We start from the raw sequence: 20516 nt of genomic DNA on the forward strand, positions 1-20516 counted from the left end.
ACAAAAGGGAGTAATGCACAACTGTGGCACTTCCCAGAAAAAACATGAAGGACACTGAACACCTCCAGAACATCTCCAGAGGCCTGAAGAGACAGCAGGAGCTGAGGCCCTGCATGAAGCACTGCTGCCTCCTCCATCCTGGGACTCTGGGAAGCCCATTCCTTGCACACCACAACAGCCAGCCTCTGCTGCTGGACATTTGTCTGCAGAACTATTAACAGGCACTGGCTGAGTATCAGCTCCCAGTTCTGTACATTTCATTTCCCTCCCCCCAGCTCCTCCACTCAAGCATTTGAGATTCTGCTCATTAAAACCCAGTCAACTCGTGAAACTTGCTTTTAAAACACAGTTACCCAGAAAGATTCCTCTACACTAAAAACATGTTAAAAATACTGAAGTTGTAAAACCAAGCACCTAAAATTGGGACACAGGAGTCACTTGATTCTCTATGCAAGTACATGAGTATCAGTATTTTCACACAACTGCCAACATCTGGTTAAAGCTGACAACAACAATACAAAGTATGTCTGATATCAGAGTCACACCAGCAACTCATAAACTCCTAAATCCTGTGACATGTGAAATCACTGATCTGACGTGCAGAGACCTCCAGGGCATGGGGCTTTTCACGGGGATGCTGAGGGTGCACCATCCCATGCAGCTCCTGAGCCTTGCACAGAGCACAAACTCTTCCAAATGCCCTTTTCCACTTGCAAAATTAATGCACAAGTCACCATGGCAAAGCCAGTCCTTCCCAGCATGGTACCCAGCACATACATCCCAATAATTAATCTGTTTAACATGCTTGAGCTGCAAGGCAAAGAAAGGGCCAAGGCAGTAAGAGGAGCTCATTTTCAGAACTACATCCCCCCAGGAAAAGTTTTGCTGGCTCCAGGGCCAAAAGCCTCTGCTGCAGTGGGATTTGATCCCTGGGGCATCATCAGCACACAGCAAACCCAGCACCTCAATTTGGCTGCAGACTTCGAGAAGGGCAGAGTTTTCACTGCAGGATTTGCTATAAGCTCCCAAAATACCCGAGCTCTCGGGTAAGCTGTGAGGACATAATTGAGTGTGTTTTTAAGTAAGATCAACTTAAGCTTCCCAGACTCTGCCCTGGCCTTCATGAATCACAGCTGAAAGCAGGCACAGAAAATCCCACACACAAATACAACAACAAATTTATACCTTGCAGTTGTCTTGACATCAGGAAATACCATCAAAACACATTTCAATTTAAGATACTCGGTTCAAGTTTATACCAGATGAGGACAAAAGCTAAATGATTGCCATACACCACTTTTGCACTTCCAACAAAGACACACCACACCATTACTTCCCTCTGTTGTCAGGCACAAACATCTTAATTCCTTCTAGGCTCAAGGTAATTGGTTTGAGAGAAAAAAACTCAGCCAAATCACGTGTAACTTTTCGGTGCAAACCATGACTTTGAGACGCTTCCAGCAGCAGCAGACTGACAAGATAATTTCCAGCTCTCTCGGGAAAGAGAGACACCAGTTCACAAAGTGCATCTTAATCCATCCCATAGCCAAGTAGTTCCCCTGGGTACCAACCAAGAGGAAGGCAAGAGGAGCCTCCAACCACCCCAGCAATGAGGCAGCAATGCAGTGTAAGAGCCCAAATGAGGAATACGGGGCTCCAGGTGGCTCTTTAAAATTTTATTTGTTTGTAATTTATCTGTTTATTGCATCCAAACGATACAGCAATTCACGGGTCATGGGTGACAAGAGCCCAGCCCACAGCCTTTTCAGCTGTGGGTTCGTCTGAAGCTCACTCTAGTTCTGGTTACAATGCATTATTTACTTTTTATTGCAGAGCATCTTAAAACATTAACACCATTAAAACATTAAAACATTAACAACCAACCAATACCTTTACTATTACCTATAGCCTATTGTAACTATGAACATTACCATATTCATGTTACGATTTTCCAATCACAAAAGGTTAGTATGTTACAGCTAAAAGTTGTTCTTCAGTTTTCTCACAGTGGAAAATTTTGAAATCTTTCTTTTTACTTGCAACATGGCATTTTTGTTTGCCTGTGAAAATCTTTTTGCTTGGTAAAAACATCTTTTGTTTGAGGTGAATTTATCTTTGCTCAGTTATGAAAGCCTGTTTTTTAATTCACATACTAATATACTTTTGGCCTTTTTAGTTATCCAGTAAGCCTGGCTCAGCAATTCTTTAATTCTATATCAAAACTTGCTATCATTTCTATTCCTTCTTCAGATTCCACACTCAAAGATCTTTCTGCTGTGCACACAGCACAGTGAGACCTTCCTGTCCAGTGCTGATCTTTTCCAACAGCACAGGGACAGGGGTTGGGAGTGGAGCACACCCTCAGCCAGGCAGCCCAGCATCCCAGAGCCCGTGACTCAGCCTGGGTGGGGACAGCCTGCTCTTGCTAAGTCACAGCACCGTGCCCTCAGCAGCCCTTGGCAAAGCCACCGAGGCTCTCCCACAGCCAGCTGGCAGCCCCCAGGCACGGGGATGCCAACGTCTCACACCTTTGGGCTTCCACAGGTGTGCAGCAAACCTCTCCTGGCAGCACCAGCCACCGGGCACGGGCAGCCAGCAGAGGGAAAACAGTGCCAGCTCCACAGAGGGGAAGGGAAACTCAGCCCCAGCCCCAGAAAGGAGCTGGATGAGCCCACAGCAGCAGGTTCTGGGACAGCTGATGGCTGGCATGGCTTGACTGAACTCCGACTGAAGCTTCCCCCTGCTTTGATCAGCTTCAGTGAGGCGGCTGTCAGTCTCTCCTCCCATTTTTAAGTGAAAGGAGGAGAGGAAATAGCCTCAAGCTGTGCCAGGGAAAGCTTAGAATGGATATCTGGAAAAATTTCTTCATGGAAGGGGCTGTCAAGCTCCAGCACAGGCTGCTGGGAGTGATGGAGTCACACTGGAAGTGTTTCAGCCAAGTGTGGATGTGGCACTTGAGGACATGATCAGGGTGAACACGCTGTGGTGCTGGCTGGCAGCTGGACTTGATCTCAGAGGCTTTTTCCAGCCTTGACGGATCCATGGTCAGGGGCTCGTGGACAACCTCCCGCTGAGCTCCATCAGTGAAATCCCACACCGGCCATCAGCAGGATCCAACAGACACAATTCCTGCAGCTGCCAATAAAGGGGCAGACAGAGGCTGTGGCATGGGCTGTGGGGGTGGATGAACAGGCTGTCCTTGGCCAGAGGTCAGGGAGAAGCAGAAGGGAGAGGCGACAACCAAAATCCCTGCAAAAGCAGCTCTGCAAATGCAAAGCTGGCATGGCTTAGAGCTACACTTGCCTAAAAGCTACTTCAGAATTATTGTTTCCCACCCTGCTCTGCATGACAGGTATGGCCCAAGTGGCACATTTCAGATAACATTTCCCTGCCACTTTCCTCTTAAAGCTGTAAGATAAAAGCTCCACCAGCCTGGGAGTGACTCTTGAGCTAAGTGAGGCCAAAATCTCAAAAGATGCATTACTTGGCATCCAGACAGCACTGCTGCAAGGTAGTATTTGGTAATCCTTTTTTTTTTTTAATTTAAGAAATAGAACACAATTATGAGTTCTTGCTACCAGTTTTGACCTCCTCCACAACTTCTCTATCTCCAGCTATTGGGGTGGGCCAGGCTGGGGAAGGCAGAGACCAACCCACCTGAATCCCAGCTAAGGACCAACCCAGACCCACAGCTCCCCTGGGCTTCAGATCCCATCACAAAAATGCCTTTAAGTGGCATTCTGAGTGCTTTATGCCTCCCTCTGGCCTGTCTCTTTTCAAACAGGCATTTGCCAAAAGACACGGAGCCTCATGACAAAACTATGGCCAACACAATTTGCTGCTACTGCAGCCACTCTGCCAGGTCCCATTTTCCCAGACTTTCTCAAGAATTTGCCCTAATGACTGATGTGCTGCAATATGAAATGGGCCAGGTGAGCTCTCTGTGGCACAAAAAACTTTTGGATTATATAAATAAGATAAAATGAAAAGAAAGATGCTCTTACCAGGCCACTCAACCTCCTGCGTTTGCAGTAATGTGTCTCTTCCGGGGCTTTTTTGGTGGATAATGCATGTTCAGATATCTATTTTCTAACTTCAGGAATAAAAGCCTTCAGGAACAAAGGCTGCAGAGCCCTTCCCTTCTTCAGTGTACAAGTTAACCAACTGCTGGTGCCAGCAGGGGAAGATCGATGCATCCCACGGAGCAGCTGGCAGCAAACAGGATGCTCAGGCAGCAGAAATGGTTAAAGCCAGGCAGGAGGTGTTTGTGTTCAGTGTGGAACAAAAGGCACTGAAATGTTTGGCCACCGTGCAGGCACAGTGTGCAACATGGCTGTTTAAAATACATTCAATTTTGGCAGTGCCAGCGCAGGAGAAAATTATTATCGAAAAGGACCTGGATAAAATGAAGTGTTTATGGATGAATTCTGCTTCTGCTGCAGCATGGCAGTGCTGCCCCATCTCCTCCTGGGGCTGGGGGGCTCCTGTGCACCTCAGGGCTGCCACCACAGCTTTTCACGAGCATCAGGGCTCCTCTCCCCATGGCACACAGCTCGCACCATGCTCAGGCTGGAAAACCAACACCACGATCTGGGCTACAGCCACCACCCATCAGAGAGGCAAACAAAACCATAAAGGAGCAGAAGCCCAATCAGAACAAGATCCAGAACGGTTCTTTCAATACAAGAGGCAACAGCAGCTCCAGAGGTGCTCTGGAGGTGGGTAACAAATCTTTTTGCAGGTATTTGCCAAGTTAAGAGCAATGCCCCTCAACACCACACACAGAAAGAGATGGGTGACATCTCCAGCCCAGCAAAACTGAGAGGGGGTCACTGGTGCTTTCACAACACACGAAAAATATCATGGAACCACAGAAAAGCTAGGCTTCAGAAGAACCTTTAAAGGCCATCCAGTAAAGGCCACGAGCAGGGACAGCTTCCACTACCCCAGGCTGCTCCAAACCCCATCCAACTCAGCCTTGGACATTCCCAAGGATGAGGCAGCCACAGCTGCTCTGGGCAACCTGTAAAAATTCCTTCTTTATATCTACTCTAAAAGTCTAATGGATACCATTTTTCAAAGGCAACATCTAAAGGTGCTGCCCAAGGCAAGCAAAAGTCAGTTGTCTGTGAAGAGAAAGGGCACTTCAGATTTCTTTGCTGATTAGCACTGGCTGCTAATTACCAGCCTTTACACCAAGGGAATATATTTCCTGCCTGATTCCCTGCACCTGCAGCGAGGCAGAGAGCCCTGCTGCCCTCAGAGGAGCCTCCAGGCAGCCTGGGGAAGGTGTGGAGAACCATCCGCACCCCAGGATGGACACAGCTCTGCACTGCATCCACTGCTCAGTGCTTCCACCAGCACCTCCCATCACTTTATCTATCCAAGCCAGGGCAGAACATTCCCTGGAAAATCCTCACTTCAGAAAAGGAGGTGGTCAAGCCACCACCAGGCAGTCAAAAAGGGTTTGAATCCAGGGATGGTTCCCACCACCCCTCTGCCTGAGACAGAAGAGACAGGGGACACCTCAGTGCAGATATTTACACCTTCAGCCTTCAGCAATGCTGCTTGAAAACAGGTATTTGAAGACAAACACACCCCAAATGTTCTTCAGATATGTATCACCGGTCAGAACCTCCCCAAAGTCAGCTTTCTTTAAAACAATAACCCAAACCCACAAGAAGGGACCTGGCACATTTAGGATTTGCTTTTGTAGTCATCCCATCAGAAAATCACCACTGGCACAAGCAGCTTGACTGCACAGCTTCATCCTGGTCTCTGCAGCAGGAGCAACACCAGTTGCACTAAAAACACAGCTTTTCCAGGAAGGAAGAGGAATGGAATAAACGAAGGCAGAGCCAGACCCTGTGAGTAATTGTCAGGGGTCACTCCAGCCTTAATCCCAGATCTGACACTAATTCTCTGTGTCGTGGAACGAGTCAATAAGTCTCTCCACCATGGAAATCATATTTAACCTACTTCTTTCAGGTTGCTTGGAGGATTAGTGTTCATAAAGCAATCTGAAGATTAAAAATCCTTTAAGTCTGTAGTTTGAATTGAGCCTGACCACAATGAGAACAAGCACAAAAGCCCCAATGCATTTCTCCATTGACAGTGCTGCAAAGGCTAAGCATGAGCCTAGCTACTGCACTGTGTTGTTAGAAATATAAAAAATGCAGTAATTTAATTACCACTGGATTGCATCCTTCAAGTGCCAATAACAGCGATGAAATACTGAGCTCAACTCTACTTTCAAATTAACAAACAGAAGTTGCACTCTGGAGGTAAAAATCAGAGTTTTTTAGTGTTGTAACACAGAGAAAAGCCATCTCTGAAACAGTCTCTGAAGTCAGGAGTTGCTGCCATTTCTGTGGGATAACTGGAATTTGGAGCAGCATCACTGTTGAGAGTGGCAGCAGGTTCTTTTATTTATTGGCTCTAATTTGGGCTTTCAGAATCTCTGGCATTGACACTCAATGCAAATAGAAAACCACAACTTAGGGGCAGTTACACTTTTCCCTGCGAGAAACCCCAGAAGACGTTTTTCATCCAGTTGAACAAGAATGTTTAAGGACCCGTTTCATTTTGCATTTTCAAATATCAGCTGCAAATGCACACTTTGTGCTGCAGCTGCTGAAGCCAGCAGCACTATCAGGACAGATTTTCACCAGCTACACATTAATTTGGGTCATTTTTTACCCTGTATCTTTCATAAATGGCATGGATTACCCTATGCAACCTTTTTTCGGTCCTTCTGGTTTTTTACATAGAAAACTATATTTAACACAGATAATTTGTTTTTTGTAGGGATAACTTCTGATACAGTGGCACGTACCAGTGGGGGAAAATAATACCATTTTCTCCAAAAATCTACACCCACATCAGAGCTTCAAAATACGTTCTGGTCACAAAGAAAGAGCTGGATTCTGAAGGGCTGGACTTGAACTTGATTATCCTGAGGAGTCCCTTCCAGCTCAGCATATTCCATGACTCTGAGGTGCACTGGGGGTGATGCTTTCCCCAGGATCCACCCTGCACAGCTTTGGAGCCCATTTGCTCACACACCCCTGGGTTTCAGCAAGGAGGCAGAGAGAAAACGTGGCCTTCCACGTCTCAGTCGCTGGGGAAAAAGCCTAAAAGCAGTTTGGTCTGGAATGGGCAAGGATGGGCTCGCAGCAGGATGCCTGGAGACCAGGCAAGGCTCGGCATTAAACTTCTCCTGGTGGTCACTGCCAGCTCAGCAGGGCACGGCTGCTCTGGGGTTTGGTCTCAGCTTTAGGAAGGCTGGGTCTATGAGTGTTAAGCAGAGTGTCAAACACAGGGACACAGGGTCTCTGCAGAGCTCTTTCTTTCTTTCTTGAGGTGTTCCAGCACTCCAGGGGGAGTGGGGTCTCCCCGCAGCCCCCAGCCCATTAATGCCCTTCTCCCCCCCAAACACCTCGTGCAGCCGGCTGGAAATGCCCTTCCAACAGCACAGAAAACCCTCAGAGCTCCCAGTCCCTGCGAAATGCTGAGCTGTCTCCAGTCTGGATGACCTTCTTGCTTTGCACACCCCGCTGGGGAGGAACACAAGCTCCTCGGCCTCACGGAAACGAGGCCAGCAATTCTTTTGTGTCCTGTTCCCAACAAGAGCAAAACACCCTCCCGGCCAGCTTCCTTAGCTCTCTGGCACCCTGATGCTCTTTTCTGTGCTGGGATCACGCCACAGAGCATCCCTGGCTCCAGCCCAGGCCACCTGCCAGCTGCTGGGGCACTGCAGAGGGAGGAGGCTTGGCACTGCGTCCTCCCAAAAAGCCCCACACAGAGGAAGGAGCCCTGGGATGCTGTGCCAACAGATCAGCTTTGGAGCACCAGGAGGACAAGTCGGTTGTTCTTCCACCCCATGCCACTCCCAGAAAAAAGAGACCACCATCCTAAGCTACTGCTGCTTGGAAAACTCCCACACTGCCATCGGACTAATTACAGCTGATGAACATTAGGAAAACCCAAAAAAGGGATTTTCAGAAACCACGCTCTGGGTTCCCCATCCTGAGACCTCCAGAAGTTCACTGAGGATGTGGGGTGGCAAGCAGTGGCCGGGAGGTGGGCAAGGCCAGTCACAAGTCTTTGGGCTCTGATGTAATCATGCTGCTCACAGATGCAGTTTTGAGTTTCGAATGTTTTGAATGTTTGCTGTTTTGAACGTTTAATGATGCTTGGTGTTACAGCTGCCTCCCCTCGGAGCTCCAACAGCTCTCCTGCATCACAGCAGAAGTTGCATGTTCGATGCAGGCTATTATCCCTCCTTCCTGGTCAGTGACATTTCACACACACACACTCATTACTCTCACTAGGGCACTGGCCTTTCTCTACCTTAAGCTTTCCCATGCCAGTTCTGTCCCATTTACGAGTGTTTATGATTTTTCTATAAGGGATGTCTCATTTATTATTAAATCTGCTAGCAAACAGCACAGTCCTTATTCTAAATTGCCGAAAATAAAAAAAAAAATTACATTTTAGAAAGTTTATTAGTTGGCCCCTTATCCCCAGAGCATCTCTGTCTTCTCCCATAGCAAGTAAGACCAGAGGGTCTCTCCTCCAGCTCTTGGGAAACATTTCCTGGAATATCTCTCAATTTTTTAAATTTTTTTTTAATGTATCACCTCAGGAGAAGAAAAGCAATCCCTGAGGTCTTACATTAGCACCAGCACGTTCAGGAGATAGCTCTTGCAAAATCTCCTCCCCTCCCTATCCCACTTTTAACTCTAAGCAGAAGAGAACCCCCTCAGTTTTGCAACTTCCTAAATTAAATTCAAGGCTCTTGAGTTATTTTTCCTCTGGTCCCCTTTTTAGACCACAGCTTTATTTTTGTGCTGATCCCTGCTGCACAGCTCAGCCCCACAGCTCCCTGCAAGCCCCCACCCAGCCTCATTCCCTGGAGACTAAACCCTTCCCTGCCTTTAATATAACACAGGATTCAGCCTTATTTACTGTGCCAGTCTGATTCCCCTTGCATCTCTGTCGGGGGTTAATCTCTCTTTTAACTCCTATCTGCTCTCTCTTTGTACGGCTTTAAATCCTCCTGTACAAGCCTGAAATCTCAAGTGCTATGAAAGGACATCCCCCACCGTGCCCATACCCCTCCCTGAGTCTATCTCCTTGTTTGGGGGGTTGTTGCCACAATTTCTGCTCTTTTCCAGCTCCACCATTGCCCCCCACGGCAGAAAAGAGAGCAGTGGCCAGCCCAGGCAGCCCCAGTGGCACCTGCCTCGGCAGGACACAGACATTTCCCCCGAGGCTGCAGGGAGCCGTGATTTTGACAGTGCAGTGCAAAGCCCGGGTGCACTAACTTCTGTGGGAATCCTTAAAATTAGGGGGTTTGGGGAAAGCTGCAAAAAGCAGGCCTGAGAAACAGCAGAAGTGCAATTAGAGCTAAGGGGTAGCCATAGGATTTGTCAGCAGAAAAGTTACGTGAGATGTAGAAAGCAAGGACAAATAGAACAATGGTCTGTGTATTAAAACTTGGCTAGGATAACTCTCTAAGCTGCAGAAAAGTTCATCTAGCAAGATGTCAGGAAGTTCTAAGCTTAATAACGCAGCTCTGTGCATTGTATTTTAAGGCTTACAAGCAGGTACTGTATTTGAAATAAGCAAGCATTGTTTTCACCAAAGCTACGTGTACTTATGGTGGTTGGATAGAACTAATGTCAGTGTGGTTTTGCTTTTGTGATTGGTGGGAAAACTTTTAAAGTGCATTGTAACACCGAGTTCCGTGGCTGCTGTGAGCTGCTGGCATCTTCCCATTGTCCCAGCCATGTAATGAGACTGACGCTGGAAAATAAACAGCTGGACATGCATTCCCATCCCGTTCGTGGTTCTGTGCATAAATCCGTGGCTGGCATCAAATGGTGCCCCTCCTGTGTGAGGAATTATAGATTAGAAGAATACAAAAATTAAAAAAGAAAACCGTGGACAGTTCCAGCACCGGAGACCCAGGCTGTTAAAAGGAGGAATGGACTTATCCTCTCGTCTGCAGCTGACACAGCTGTAAGTAGTGAATAGCAATTTCAGGGGCTCCTGGTAAGGAGATGGGGAAAAATTCATCTAAAGCAGAATGGGACATCTTTTATCAGCTTGAGACAATTTTACAGGATAAAGGACGTTCAGACATCTCAAAACACCAACTAAAAGACTTATTAATCTGGGTAAAAGCGAATTTTCAAAACATAGACTTGAAGTCTGCTTTTACATTTGATTTCTGGGACCGGATAAACTGGAAAATTTACAACCTAGTCTCTCGTAGAAAGGAAGAGACTTTGGTCAAATTTATCCCCGTCTCCATTGCTTTAATGAAGAGCTTTAAACATAACGACGGCAACAAGAGACTTTATCGGACAGCGAAATAAAGCATCTAGTCCTGGAACTTTAATTCCGGATGGAGCGGAGCCTTCGTCCTCCTCCAAAGAGCTCTCGGGTCTGGCTCGGGGCTCCTTCCCTTCTCCTGATGTACCTGAGGTTTCCCCAGGCAGCAGAAACGACGCCTCAGCCCCCAAAAAGAGGGAATCAGATCAACTTCCATCTTCTACTGCATCCTCTGCTTTTCCCGGGGTCCCCTGTGTCACTGGTGCTGTGACAGCTCCTCCTCATCCTCCCCTTCCTCCACGGAATCAGCCACCCCCGGAGTTTCTTGGAAAGCATTCGGGGCTTTCGTTGCGTTCCGAGATTTCGGGGGGTCAGCGATCGTGTTCTGGGGAGGCTGGGAGTCAAACGGGTCCCGGAGATGAGAGTTTGGAAAAGTTTTGGAAAAGTTTCGGAAAAGAGGGGCTGTCGTTCCCGTGTCCCGCTCCTTTTCCGCGGCCAGGTCTTGTTCCGTGGCTGTGCAGGCGGGATCTGCAGAGCGGGGCTCGGGGTCAGCTCTGCCCGGCCGAGGGGCTGTGGGGGTCACCCCTGCCACTGCTCCCCCTTCCCTTGGAGCCCCCCCTTCAGAGCAGACTCAGACCGGCAGCTTGCTTCGCAGTTTTGAGGATTTTTTTCCTATAGATTCCTCCACCAAGCCTCTTCCAGGGTTTTCGCCGATTTTAGCTCCGCAGCCTCTGGTCACAGCTGGTGGGGGCGGTTTGAATTTGGCTCTGCCTGCGGGGGAGCAGGCAGGGGGGTGGACAGGGGTGGACAGAGGTGGACAGAGGTGGACAGAGGTGGACAGAGGTCGAGGAGAGCCGAAATGACTCTGCCGGGAGAGTCGGACACGGTGCGAGCGAGAGCACCCGGCAGAGTTTCTGTGGAAACTCAAACAATTGATTTGGGAGCCTTGATATCACCGGTGCTGTCTGAAGTTTCTGTGCCTGTCCCATTCGCAGCTGGGGAGGGAAAAAGCATGCCAAAATCGCGGCTCGGAGCTGGGAGTTTTCCAGCGGAGTCCCCGTGGGCAGAGGCACGGTGCGGAATTTGTAATAATTCATTGGAAGGTGCTGCAGATCCGGGATTTGCGGCGCAGCCCGAACCGTGCAGTTTGCAAACGGAAAAAGCTGATCTCAAAAAGGCCCAGTCTAGCAAACTGGGATGGGAATTAGCAGGCTCTGGCTTTCCCCCGTTTTCGAGGTAATTCACTCCTCAGCTGCTCCCTCCGGCCAGGGGGAGGCTGTGAGGAATGCTGTGCCTTGCTCTCCTGCCCTTTTCGGTGGGACAGGTGATTGCTGTGACAACACTCCCTGTTCTTCTGTGTCAGATACAGCAGGCATGAGAGAAAAAAGCAAAGCGCAGTCTAACACGGAGGCAAATCCTCCGTTTCCACTAACTAACTGGCCTAATATTGATCGAAATTTAGAAAAAAATTGGGGTTCAAATGAACAATTCCTTGCCTTACCCGTAAGATATGGTCGTAATGATGTAAATCCACAATATGAAACTCTTTCTCACTATGATATCAAAGAACTTAGACAAGCTTTGAAGGATAGTGGGTTGGCTTCTCCTTATTTTAACAGTGTGTTGAAAAGTATATTTAAGTCTTGCGAGTTACTCCCTGCTGATTGTCAAAATGTGGCTTCCCGGATCTTAACCAAGTCACAATATCTTTTATGGGAATTGCAATGGAAAAAACTTCTTGGCAAATTAGTTGAAAAATATGAAAATACTCCTTATGAGGACATAGACATTGCCCAACTGGCAGGTGACTCACCTTTCCATAGACCAGAAAACCAGGCAGTGGAATTGCCTAGACCTACCCTTACAGATATTAAAAATGCTGCTAGAAAAGCTCTGCTTTCAGCTGAGCCAGCTGGTACCCATGTAAACGCTTATACTACTATCAGACAAAGTGAATTAGAACCCTTTGGTTCTCTCCTAGACGGGTTAACACAAGCTGTGGAAAGACAATGTGCAGATGAACGGGAGCATTCTCATATTATTCAAAACCTTGCTTTTGTTAACGCCAATGAAGAATGTAAAAAAATTATTTTAACTTTACCTGATCAGCCTCCAACTGTTACACACATGCTAACAGCTTGCAGGTCAATGCTTTTGAAAAGCAGATTGTAGAATCCCAAGAAAAGCTGGGGAAACTATTCGGAGATCATTTGGGAAAAGCTTTGGGAGATCCTTTGGGAAAAGCTTTGGGAGACAATTTGGGAAAAAAAATTAGGGAGAAAATTTGGGACTAAAAATGGAAAAACTTGAAAAAGCCCTTGAGGCACAAACGAAAACTTCTGAAAAATCTGTTATGCCTGTATGGTTGGACTCTGATGAAAAGGCTTGTTGTTTTGCTTGTGGTAAACCAGGGCACATGAGAAGGGACAGTCCTACAACAGCAATTCAACCTAAACAACTTTCCATTTGCCCTCGATGTCCAAAAGGGAAGCATCCTGCTAAGTACTGTCGTTCTCAATTTGACATGGATGGCAAACCTTTGTCATTAAACCCAAAAAAGAGCTCGGGCCACCACGCCTGGACAGAAGTAGTGGTACCTCCTCGCAGTCAAAAACTCAGTAAAATGGTATTTGTACCTCAGTCATTTATCCCTCACTCAGCCATCCCTCAAATGGTCCCAGCTCATTACCCTCAGGTGCAAGGTTTGAATACTATCAAAGAAGCTTTTATCACACTAGAGAGAGGTAGGAAATGGATTTGCAGAGAGTTCTCAAAAATCTCACAGAGATAGTGGATGAAGGTAAAGACATGGAGGAAAGTTTTGAATTAAGAACTTGGAACAAGCGAGATTTTTTTGAACAATGAATCGTAATTGCTATCAGATATGACTTATATCCTTTGAACAGATTTGGATTTTTACAGCATTAAAATTGCTGTGTTGTAACATAGCAACGCTTATGCGAGCAAAAAAGATGCTTTAAGCAAGTAATAAGCAGATATACTATAACAGAGCTATGAAACACAAAGTAGTTAATAAATGACAAGGTTACAAAAGTTTCTTTTTAGTGGTACCAAGAGGGGGAATTGTGGGAATCCTTAAAACTAGGGGGTTTGGGGAAAGCTGCAAAAAGCAGGTCTCAGAAATAGCAGAACAGCATTTAGAGCTAAGGGGTAGCCATAGGATTTGTCAGCAGAAAAGTTACATGAGATGTAGAAAGCAGGGACAAATAGAACAATGGTCTGTGTATTAAAGCTTGGCTAGAATAACTCCCTAAGCTGCAGAAAAGTAAGATATTAGGAAGATATTAGGAAGTTCTAAGCTTAATAACGCAGCTCTGTGCATTGTATTTTAAGGCTTACAAGCAGGTATTGTATTTGAAATAAGCAAGCATTGTTTTCACCAAAGCTACGTGTACTTATAGTGGTTGGATAGAACTAATGTCAGTGTGGTTTTGCTTTTGTGATTGGTGGGAAAACTTTTAAAGTGCATTGTAACACCGAGTTCTGTGGCTGCTGTGAGCTTCCCATTGTCCCAGCCATGTAATGAGACTGATGCTGGAGAACAAACAGCTGGAGACACGTTCCACAGCAGTCCCATCCCGTTCGTGGTTCTGTACATAACTTCCAATAAAAATGGAAAGCCATTGCTAAGCAGAGTCACCTGTCTGCAGTCCAAGTGCTCGAGCACTTGGTGACAGAAGCAGCGTGTGGGCAGAGGGGCTGAAGGGAGGAGACACTCTATTTCCAATTTCCAGTTTCCACAATTCAGGAATTGCACAGGAGGTGCCGAGCCCGGCTGGAACTGCAGACACCAGGGGTTATCTGGAACCCACTGAGCTGCTGCTCAGACAAGATATGCAGAAGCTGAACTCATCCATCAAATCGCTCCTGCATTTCTTATTTCATTTCTTCTGCAAGAACTATCAACAACACTGTGAGCGGATCCTCATGCTGGGAAGGAGGAAACTCCAGTCTAACCAACAGGTCCCCAGGACAATTGCCTTCCCACTGACACTGCAAGGGTCAGGTAAGGTCTGCAGAGCCCTTCCACTCTCCTGGAGGAACAGCACAATGTTCTGCAATTCGGATTTAGCAGCTCCATGGGAAGCAGATCCAAGATTTTTCTGCCTGGTCACAGGGAACAGCTTTGCAGGGATGCACCTGTGAAAGCACCAGCCAGATGGATGCACCAGGCAATAAAGCCCAGGGCACTTGACCCAGACCATGCACTCCTCAGGAGGCTTGCACAGGTTTTTTCCTTTTTTTCCTTTACTACCTGAGGCCTCTGACAGGTAGGAGCTGAACTCAGGAGCTCCTCTGTGTTCATTACCTGACCTGAATCACCTGTTCATCACGTGGGCTGCTGCCATGGCACACCAGGATAGAGGCCCACACAAGGGAGATAATGTTCCTGCCACAGCCAGACCCAGAGGTGCCACATGGAAAACACACAGAAGGGGTTGGCAACACCTTCAGTATCTGATTTGGGGCAAAGATCACCTCTGCTACCTGCTCCCTGCTTTTGAGATGTGTTTGACAGCCTTTGGAGGGCCCATTCTTCTGCTCCACTGCCCACAGCACATGCCTCTCACACCTGGTGCTGTTCAATTGTGCATGTTATTAAGTATAATGCATGGGTTTTATTTAAATAAATACATAAATACACGAATACATAAATAAATAAAAACCTACCAAAAAAATAAAATAAAAATCCACCACAAAACAACAGCAATAGAACCAAACCAAAATAAAAACCACCAAGAAAAAATCCTCACCAAATCCAAAAGCATTAAGAAACCTTACTTGGACCAACTCCTAGCTTGTGCCCAGAACGAACCTAGCTGGTAAAATAGGAAGAGACAAGGACTAAAGACAGAAAAGTCGCATAAATATATCCACTGTAGTGATTTTCCAAAGAGACTCAGCCCAGCATCACATGAAAGCGTGGTGACCACACTGAAAAGTCGAGCTGGGAAGAATAAAACGCAGCTGCAATATGGGGAATATCTAACTAAAAACGCACCTAAAGCTCCCAAAGGCTAGGAGGGGGATGCTGGTGTTGCACTGTCACCATCCAAATTTCCTCCATGGAGCTGGCAACAACCAGTGAGTCACATTCACAGAGAGGGACAGGGGTCAGAGCACGAATCATGCACTCTCTGAGGTTGGAAAAGCCCTCCCAAGGCCATGGAGTCCCAGCTGTGACTGATGCCAAATTGTCCCCAGCCCAGAGCTCTCAGTGCCACGTCCAGGTGACACCTCCAGGGATGGGCACTTCAAACCTCCCTGGGCAGCCCCTTCCAACACCTGAGCACCCATTCCATGGGGAAATTCCTCCTGGTGTCCACCCTGAGCCTCCCCTGGCCCAGCCTGAGGCCGTTCCCTCTCCTCCTGTCCCTGTTCCCTGGGATAAGATCCCAAATCCCCCCCGGCTGTCCCCTCCTGTCAGGGAGTTGTGCAGAGCCACAAGGTCCCCCCTGAGCCTCCTTTTCTCCAGGCTGAGCCCCTTTCCAGCTCCCTCAGCCTCTCCTGGGGCTCCAGCCCCTTCCCCAGCTCCGTTCCCTGCCCTGGACACGCTCCAGCCCCTCGGTGTCTCTCTCGTCCCCAGCCGTGCAGGTGTCCCAGCAGTGCCAGCACAGAGCAGTGTGGAACATGTGCTGCCCAGGTCAGGCTGACTGCAGCAGAAATGCAGGTTTTCAAGAGGGAATTTTTGCCAAACTCCAGGCTCCTGCCCAGAGCGATGACACACACGGAAATCAGAGCCAGGATGTGGGCACACAAGGGATCTTTTGTTCCTCTGCAAGAAAAGCAAGAATCAGCCAGGGCATCAGCTGTGACCATGGCACAGCTTTCAGACTGCTCCAAGGAGGGCAAACACCTTCTGTGTTGGAACCCAGAATCCTGGGAGTTTGGATCTTTCTGTGCTTCCTGGCACTGACCCCCAGGAGAACACTGCTTTGGACCCGGGGCCTTGGAGAAGGTTTCCAAATTTGAGTGATGGAGTCACGGGTGTGTAGCTAAAATAGAAGTGTGGTGTCACATAGTGAAGAGTTTGGAATTTTTAGAATTTTGGAGTTCTTAGAATATAGTAATAAGCATGGGTCAAGATGGAAGTTCTTGGGTGTTATCCCTTTCTCCTTCTTGTCCCTTTTTCTTCACGATTTCAGGCAGTAGTTTCTGGTTGCACAGTCAGTGCTGCACTGCGGGGCACAGGAGTTTGGTTATTGGGTCAAAAGTATAAATAATAGAGGTGTTAGTTCTCTATTGGACTGTTTAGCTTTCAAAGACCTTGTAACCAGCTCGGTTCAGCTCCATTTTGCTCACTTTTAGCTGGTAAACAGAAGTGTTGCAGAACTCCCTGTACTTACGATTTAATAAAAAAACAAGTCTGAACAAAAAACCAGTCTCCGTCTTGTTTTAATCCTGACTGTGAGTGAAAACAGAAGAAAATTAAGACAAACCACTAATTAAGTGGTGCAGCTAAACCCATGAATTCTGGAGCTCCCCCAGCCCCACTGCACCTCTCCAGGACAGGACCCTGACCACAGGAGGGACACTCCATGTCCCAAGGCACTCACTGCTTCCAGCCCACTAACCATCACCAAATGATCCATCCTTCCACCTTCCCAACACTTGAACCCACCCCCAGCAGCAGCACTTGGGGCAAATTAACTCCATGCTGCTCATTTTGTTTAAAATAACACTTTTGGTGTACTGAGTGTGTTTAGTCCCACACTGCGTATCTGAGGAGTTTCTAAAGGGCTGGTCACTGCAAAAATTAGGGGATGTCACATATGCATTTCAATTGCTTGCCCTCTTTTTTTCTTTTTTGTATATTTTTTTTAAGGTGTTTCACATGCAAGTGCTGCAAAAGCATTCTCTTTGTGGAAAGCTCATACTGATAGGGGAGTTTTAACACACTGAATCCACTGTAGGTGTTTAGGTGCTTCATGACCAATTTTGACTTAAAAAAAAGGGATGAGGTTGTTACACACCCTCTGCAGCTCCCTTGTATGGCCCACACACAGATTTTCTTCATTTTTTGGCTTTTTTTTCTTTTTTTTAATTGGCATTTTCTGTTGACAGGACAAAAGCAAACACAGGATGCCACACAGTCACCTGTGAAGGCGCCTCCAGTCCCATCTCCTGGGCACTGAGCTTGAGGCAGTGGGAAAGCACAGGAGAAATTACACTTGTACACACCACCTGCCTTACACTCTGCCCCCGTCCCTGCATGGCCATGCCACACTGGAAATAAAAATCAGATAAATAAAAATCTAGGTACCTCCAATTTTTCTCATTTAACAGAGAATCTAAAAGTTTTGTGCCCCTTTCCCTTGCCATCCACTCAGTCCCATCCCATCCCCTCCACTGTGCTTTCCCTGTGTGCTCTGGGCCACTAATGAAATAATCAAAATACTCAAAAACCCCCAAGACTGGCCAGACTGCTTTCCTGCTCTCGATCACCTTGCAAGTTTGACCTTCTGAGACGGCAGGCTTGAGTTATATTCCTGACCTGCACGGATGCACTAGACATAATCCAATTGTTTAGAAGCTGAACTGCAAAACAAGTGGTATTTTTGCACCAGTTTAGGTTTAACAAGCCGTATCCCACCTCACCCCAAAGGACTAAAGCTAAGCTGCAGGCACGAGGCATCCCACAGAGTCAGCATTTCAGATGAGAAAAGGACAAAAATAAGTCCTTTTCCATGCCCTTTATCCATCACCCAGGAGCTCTGCCATCCACACACCCTGCCCCAGCAGCTCCACCACTCTCCTTAGAGGGAAAAGCTCGGCTCAAGCTGCAGAGAACACAACACCCACCCAGGAGCACTCAGGCTCAAACCTGGTGTGCTACAGTTTAAGGCACGTTTCAAATAACCAGGTAGACTCCTATAATCCACGTCCCAATCTCCTCTCAGCCCCGTCTGAAGCCCTCTTTTGTACCCAAGCCTGCAATTACCATAATAACAGCCCAAAACAGAGAGCGCCAGAGGAGCACCGAGCAGTGAGCACCTTGCTTAAGAGCTCTGAAGGTGCTTATTTCCCTGTCCCCTTGAAAACAGAGCAGTCTGAGCCACCCAGAGAACTGCAGCTATCCATTATGAGTTGCTGTCAAAAACAGCTTTATTCTGATGAGGAGGAAAGCAGAGACAAGCATTGCTGGCTAGAGCTGCTAGCCCACCACCTGCAAATTTACTCGGGGATGTGGGAGAACAGTGTGCATTCCCTAGCACAAACTTCAGCAGAAAAGCAGGTTGCTGCCTTATCTTCTGGATGCTTGCCCTGGAAAACGCACAGGTCCTGTCCACGCTGGTCAGCAAACCCCAGGTATCTCCTAAAAAGAACCACGCAGCTTGCTGCCCAGTCTGGAATCACACAAGGACAAATTCCCAAGCCTTCCTCTCTCTACAGGCAGCTCCCCAAGTTCCTGAACTCTTCTGAAAGCAGCTCTGCCCAAAGCACAAGCACTTGCAGGAGTGAACTGCAGGCTGGACTCGGTTTGGGTACAATCCATCCGGCCTCTGGCCATGGCAGTGCTCCTCCAGAGGCATTTCTGGATTGAACTCTGGATCATTTTTATTAGAAATGCATCCCAACTCACCACTAAAGCCCAGACACAGCAGAAAGAAGGTTGTAACCCTTGGAAAATGGTTCAGTGCTTACTCCTGCTATTAAAAGCAAGAGTACAAAAATCTCAGCTAATCCACAAGCAAACATAAACACGCTGTGTGAGTCCTGACAATTATAATAAAATGATCCCTGGTACAACAATTTTCTGTTTCCTCTACAATTCTCTTTTGGATCGTGTTAAGAACAAAATCCTACATTTTTCCCCAGCAACACAACAAGCACGGAAATAAATAAAGCAAAACTCTCACCATATCCATCTGGTGAAGACTCTGCTTTTGAGGGATCCATAAATACCTCCAAGTATCTGCCAGTCACCACCTAACTCAAAATCACAGTGTCTCCATAAAACAACTAACATTAGCTTCTAGATTTAGTTTGATTATCTCACCAAATTATCTGAAATGTGGTTTCCTCTAAGCTACTAAACACGACGTTTGCCAGAGTGGTTTGAATTTCTTCCAGGAAACTCGCCCAAGAAGCAGCAAGGGAGGGATCCCCCACTGAACCCCTGAGGACCACAGGGATCCCCATCAGCCCAGCGGTCTGGGTGCAACAACAGGCTGAATCATCAGGCAGAATTAATTAGAAATACCTGACCTCCAGCACACTCTCTTTCACAACTTTGCTTCCATTGAGTATCTGGCGTATTTAAAGGCATCTTCACCCACTTTAGGCCCAAACCCCCACGGCTGGCCCCCACTGACCTGGCCATCTGCTTGTAGGCTTCCTCGGCCACGGCGAAGATGTGGGGGTCCATGTCCCCCATGTTCTGGCCACTGTAGGCGTAGATGACATCCTGCTCGTAGATTGGCAGCTGCTCATAGGGGTTGATGGCCACCAGCACGATACCTGGGGGCAGACAAACCAAGCAGGCAGTTGGTATTTCACCGTTTTCAGGGCTTGTGTTAGTTGCTTCAGTAAGATTTTTAAAATACAATGATTGAGAGTTAACAAAGAAAGGCGAGCAGTGAATGGGGAAGGGCTCGGAATTCTTATCTCAGCATCTCCTCTCACAGCAAGGCAGTAAGCTCCTGTACAGCTACAAAGGAGATGCACAAAGCTGGTGAGAAGAGCAAAAATGTACAATAATCTCCATTGTGTGAAGACTGACTTTGCAGGAGGGGTGAGGAGAGATCATCACAGCCTGAGCCAGAACTGCAGAGAAGCAATTCCTGTGCCACCAAAGCTCTGCTAGACCCAAACAAACACCCCGGGTTTTCCCCTGGCTTGAGTTTGCAAGTAAAAACTCCCGACAAAGAACGTGCCCAAATCAAACTGAAGTACATAAATCACAGGAAAGGAATGCCAGAGCCTGCTGGGAGGCTTTAATGTCTGCCTCCTCTCCAGCCCTGGGCACGCCGGAGGAGGCAGCGAGCTGGAGCTGATGAGAGGCCAAGCCACAGGTGGGGCTCCAGGGAGCTGCTCTGCACACAGGCGCTGACAAAGCTCCACCTCCGAGCAGTTTCAGGTCGGGCAGGTCTCAGCTGTCGCTGCAAGGAGCTGCAGGAGCACCTGGCTGTGGTTGTTGTGCTGTGTGTGTG

The 20516-nt window shown here is 47.5% G+C and overlaps 1 protein-coding gene across 1 annotated transcript in view; it reads right to left on the bottom strand.

The window, feature by feature from the left end:
- Nucleotides 1-20516, bottom strand: part of MYO5B (myosin VB) — a 123042-nt gene that overhangs the window by 96814 nt on the left and 5712 nt on the right. Inside the window, exon 4 of the mRNA XM_088157035.1 lies at nucleotides 19680-19824. Within this exon, the coding sequence (XP_088013161.1) occupies nucleotides 19680-19824 (145 nt within the window). The remainder of the gene's footprint in view (nucleotides 1-19679; nucleotides 19825-20516) is intronic.

The sequence above is a fragment of the Sturnus vulgaris genome, chromosome Z (genome assembly GCF_052056855.1).
Source record: "Sturnus vulgaris isolate bStuVul1 chromosome Z, bStuVul1.hap1, whole genome shotgun sequence".
Lineage (NCBI taxonomy): Eukaryota > Metazoa > Chordata > Aves > Passeriformes > Sturnidae > Sturnus > Sturnus vulgaris.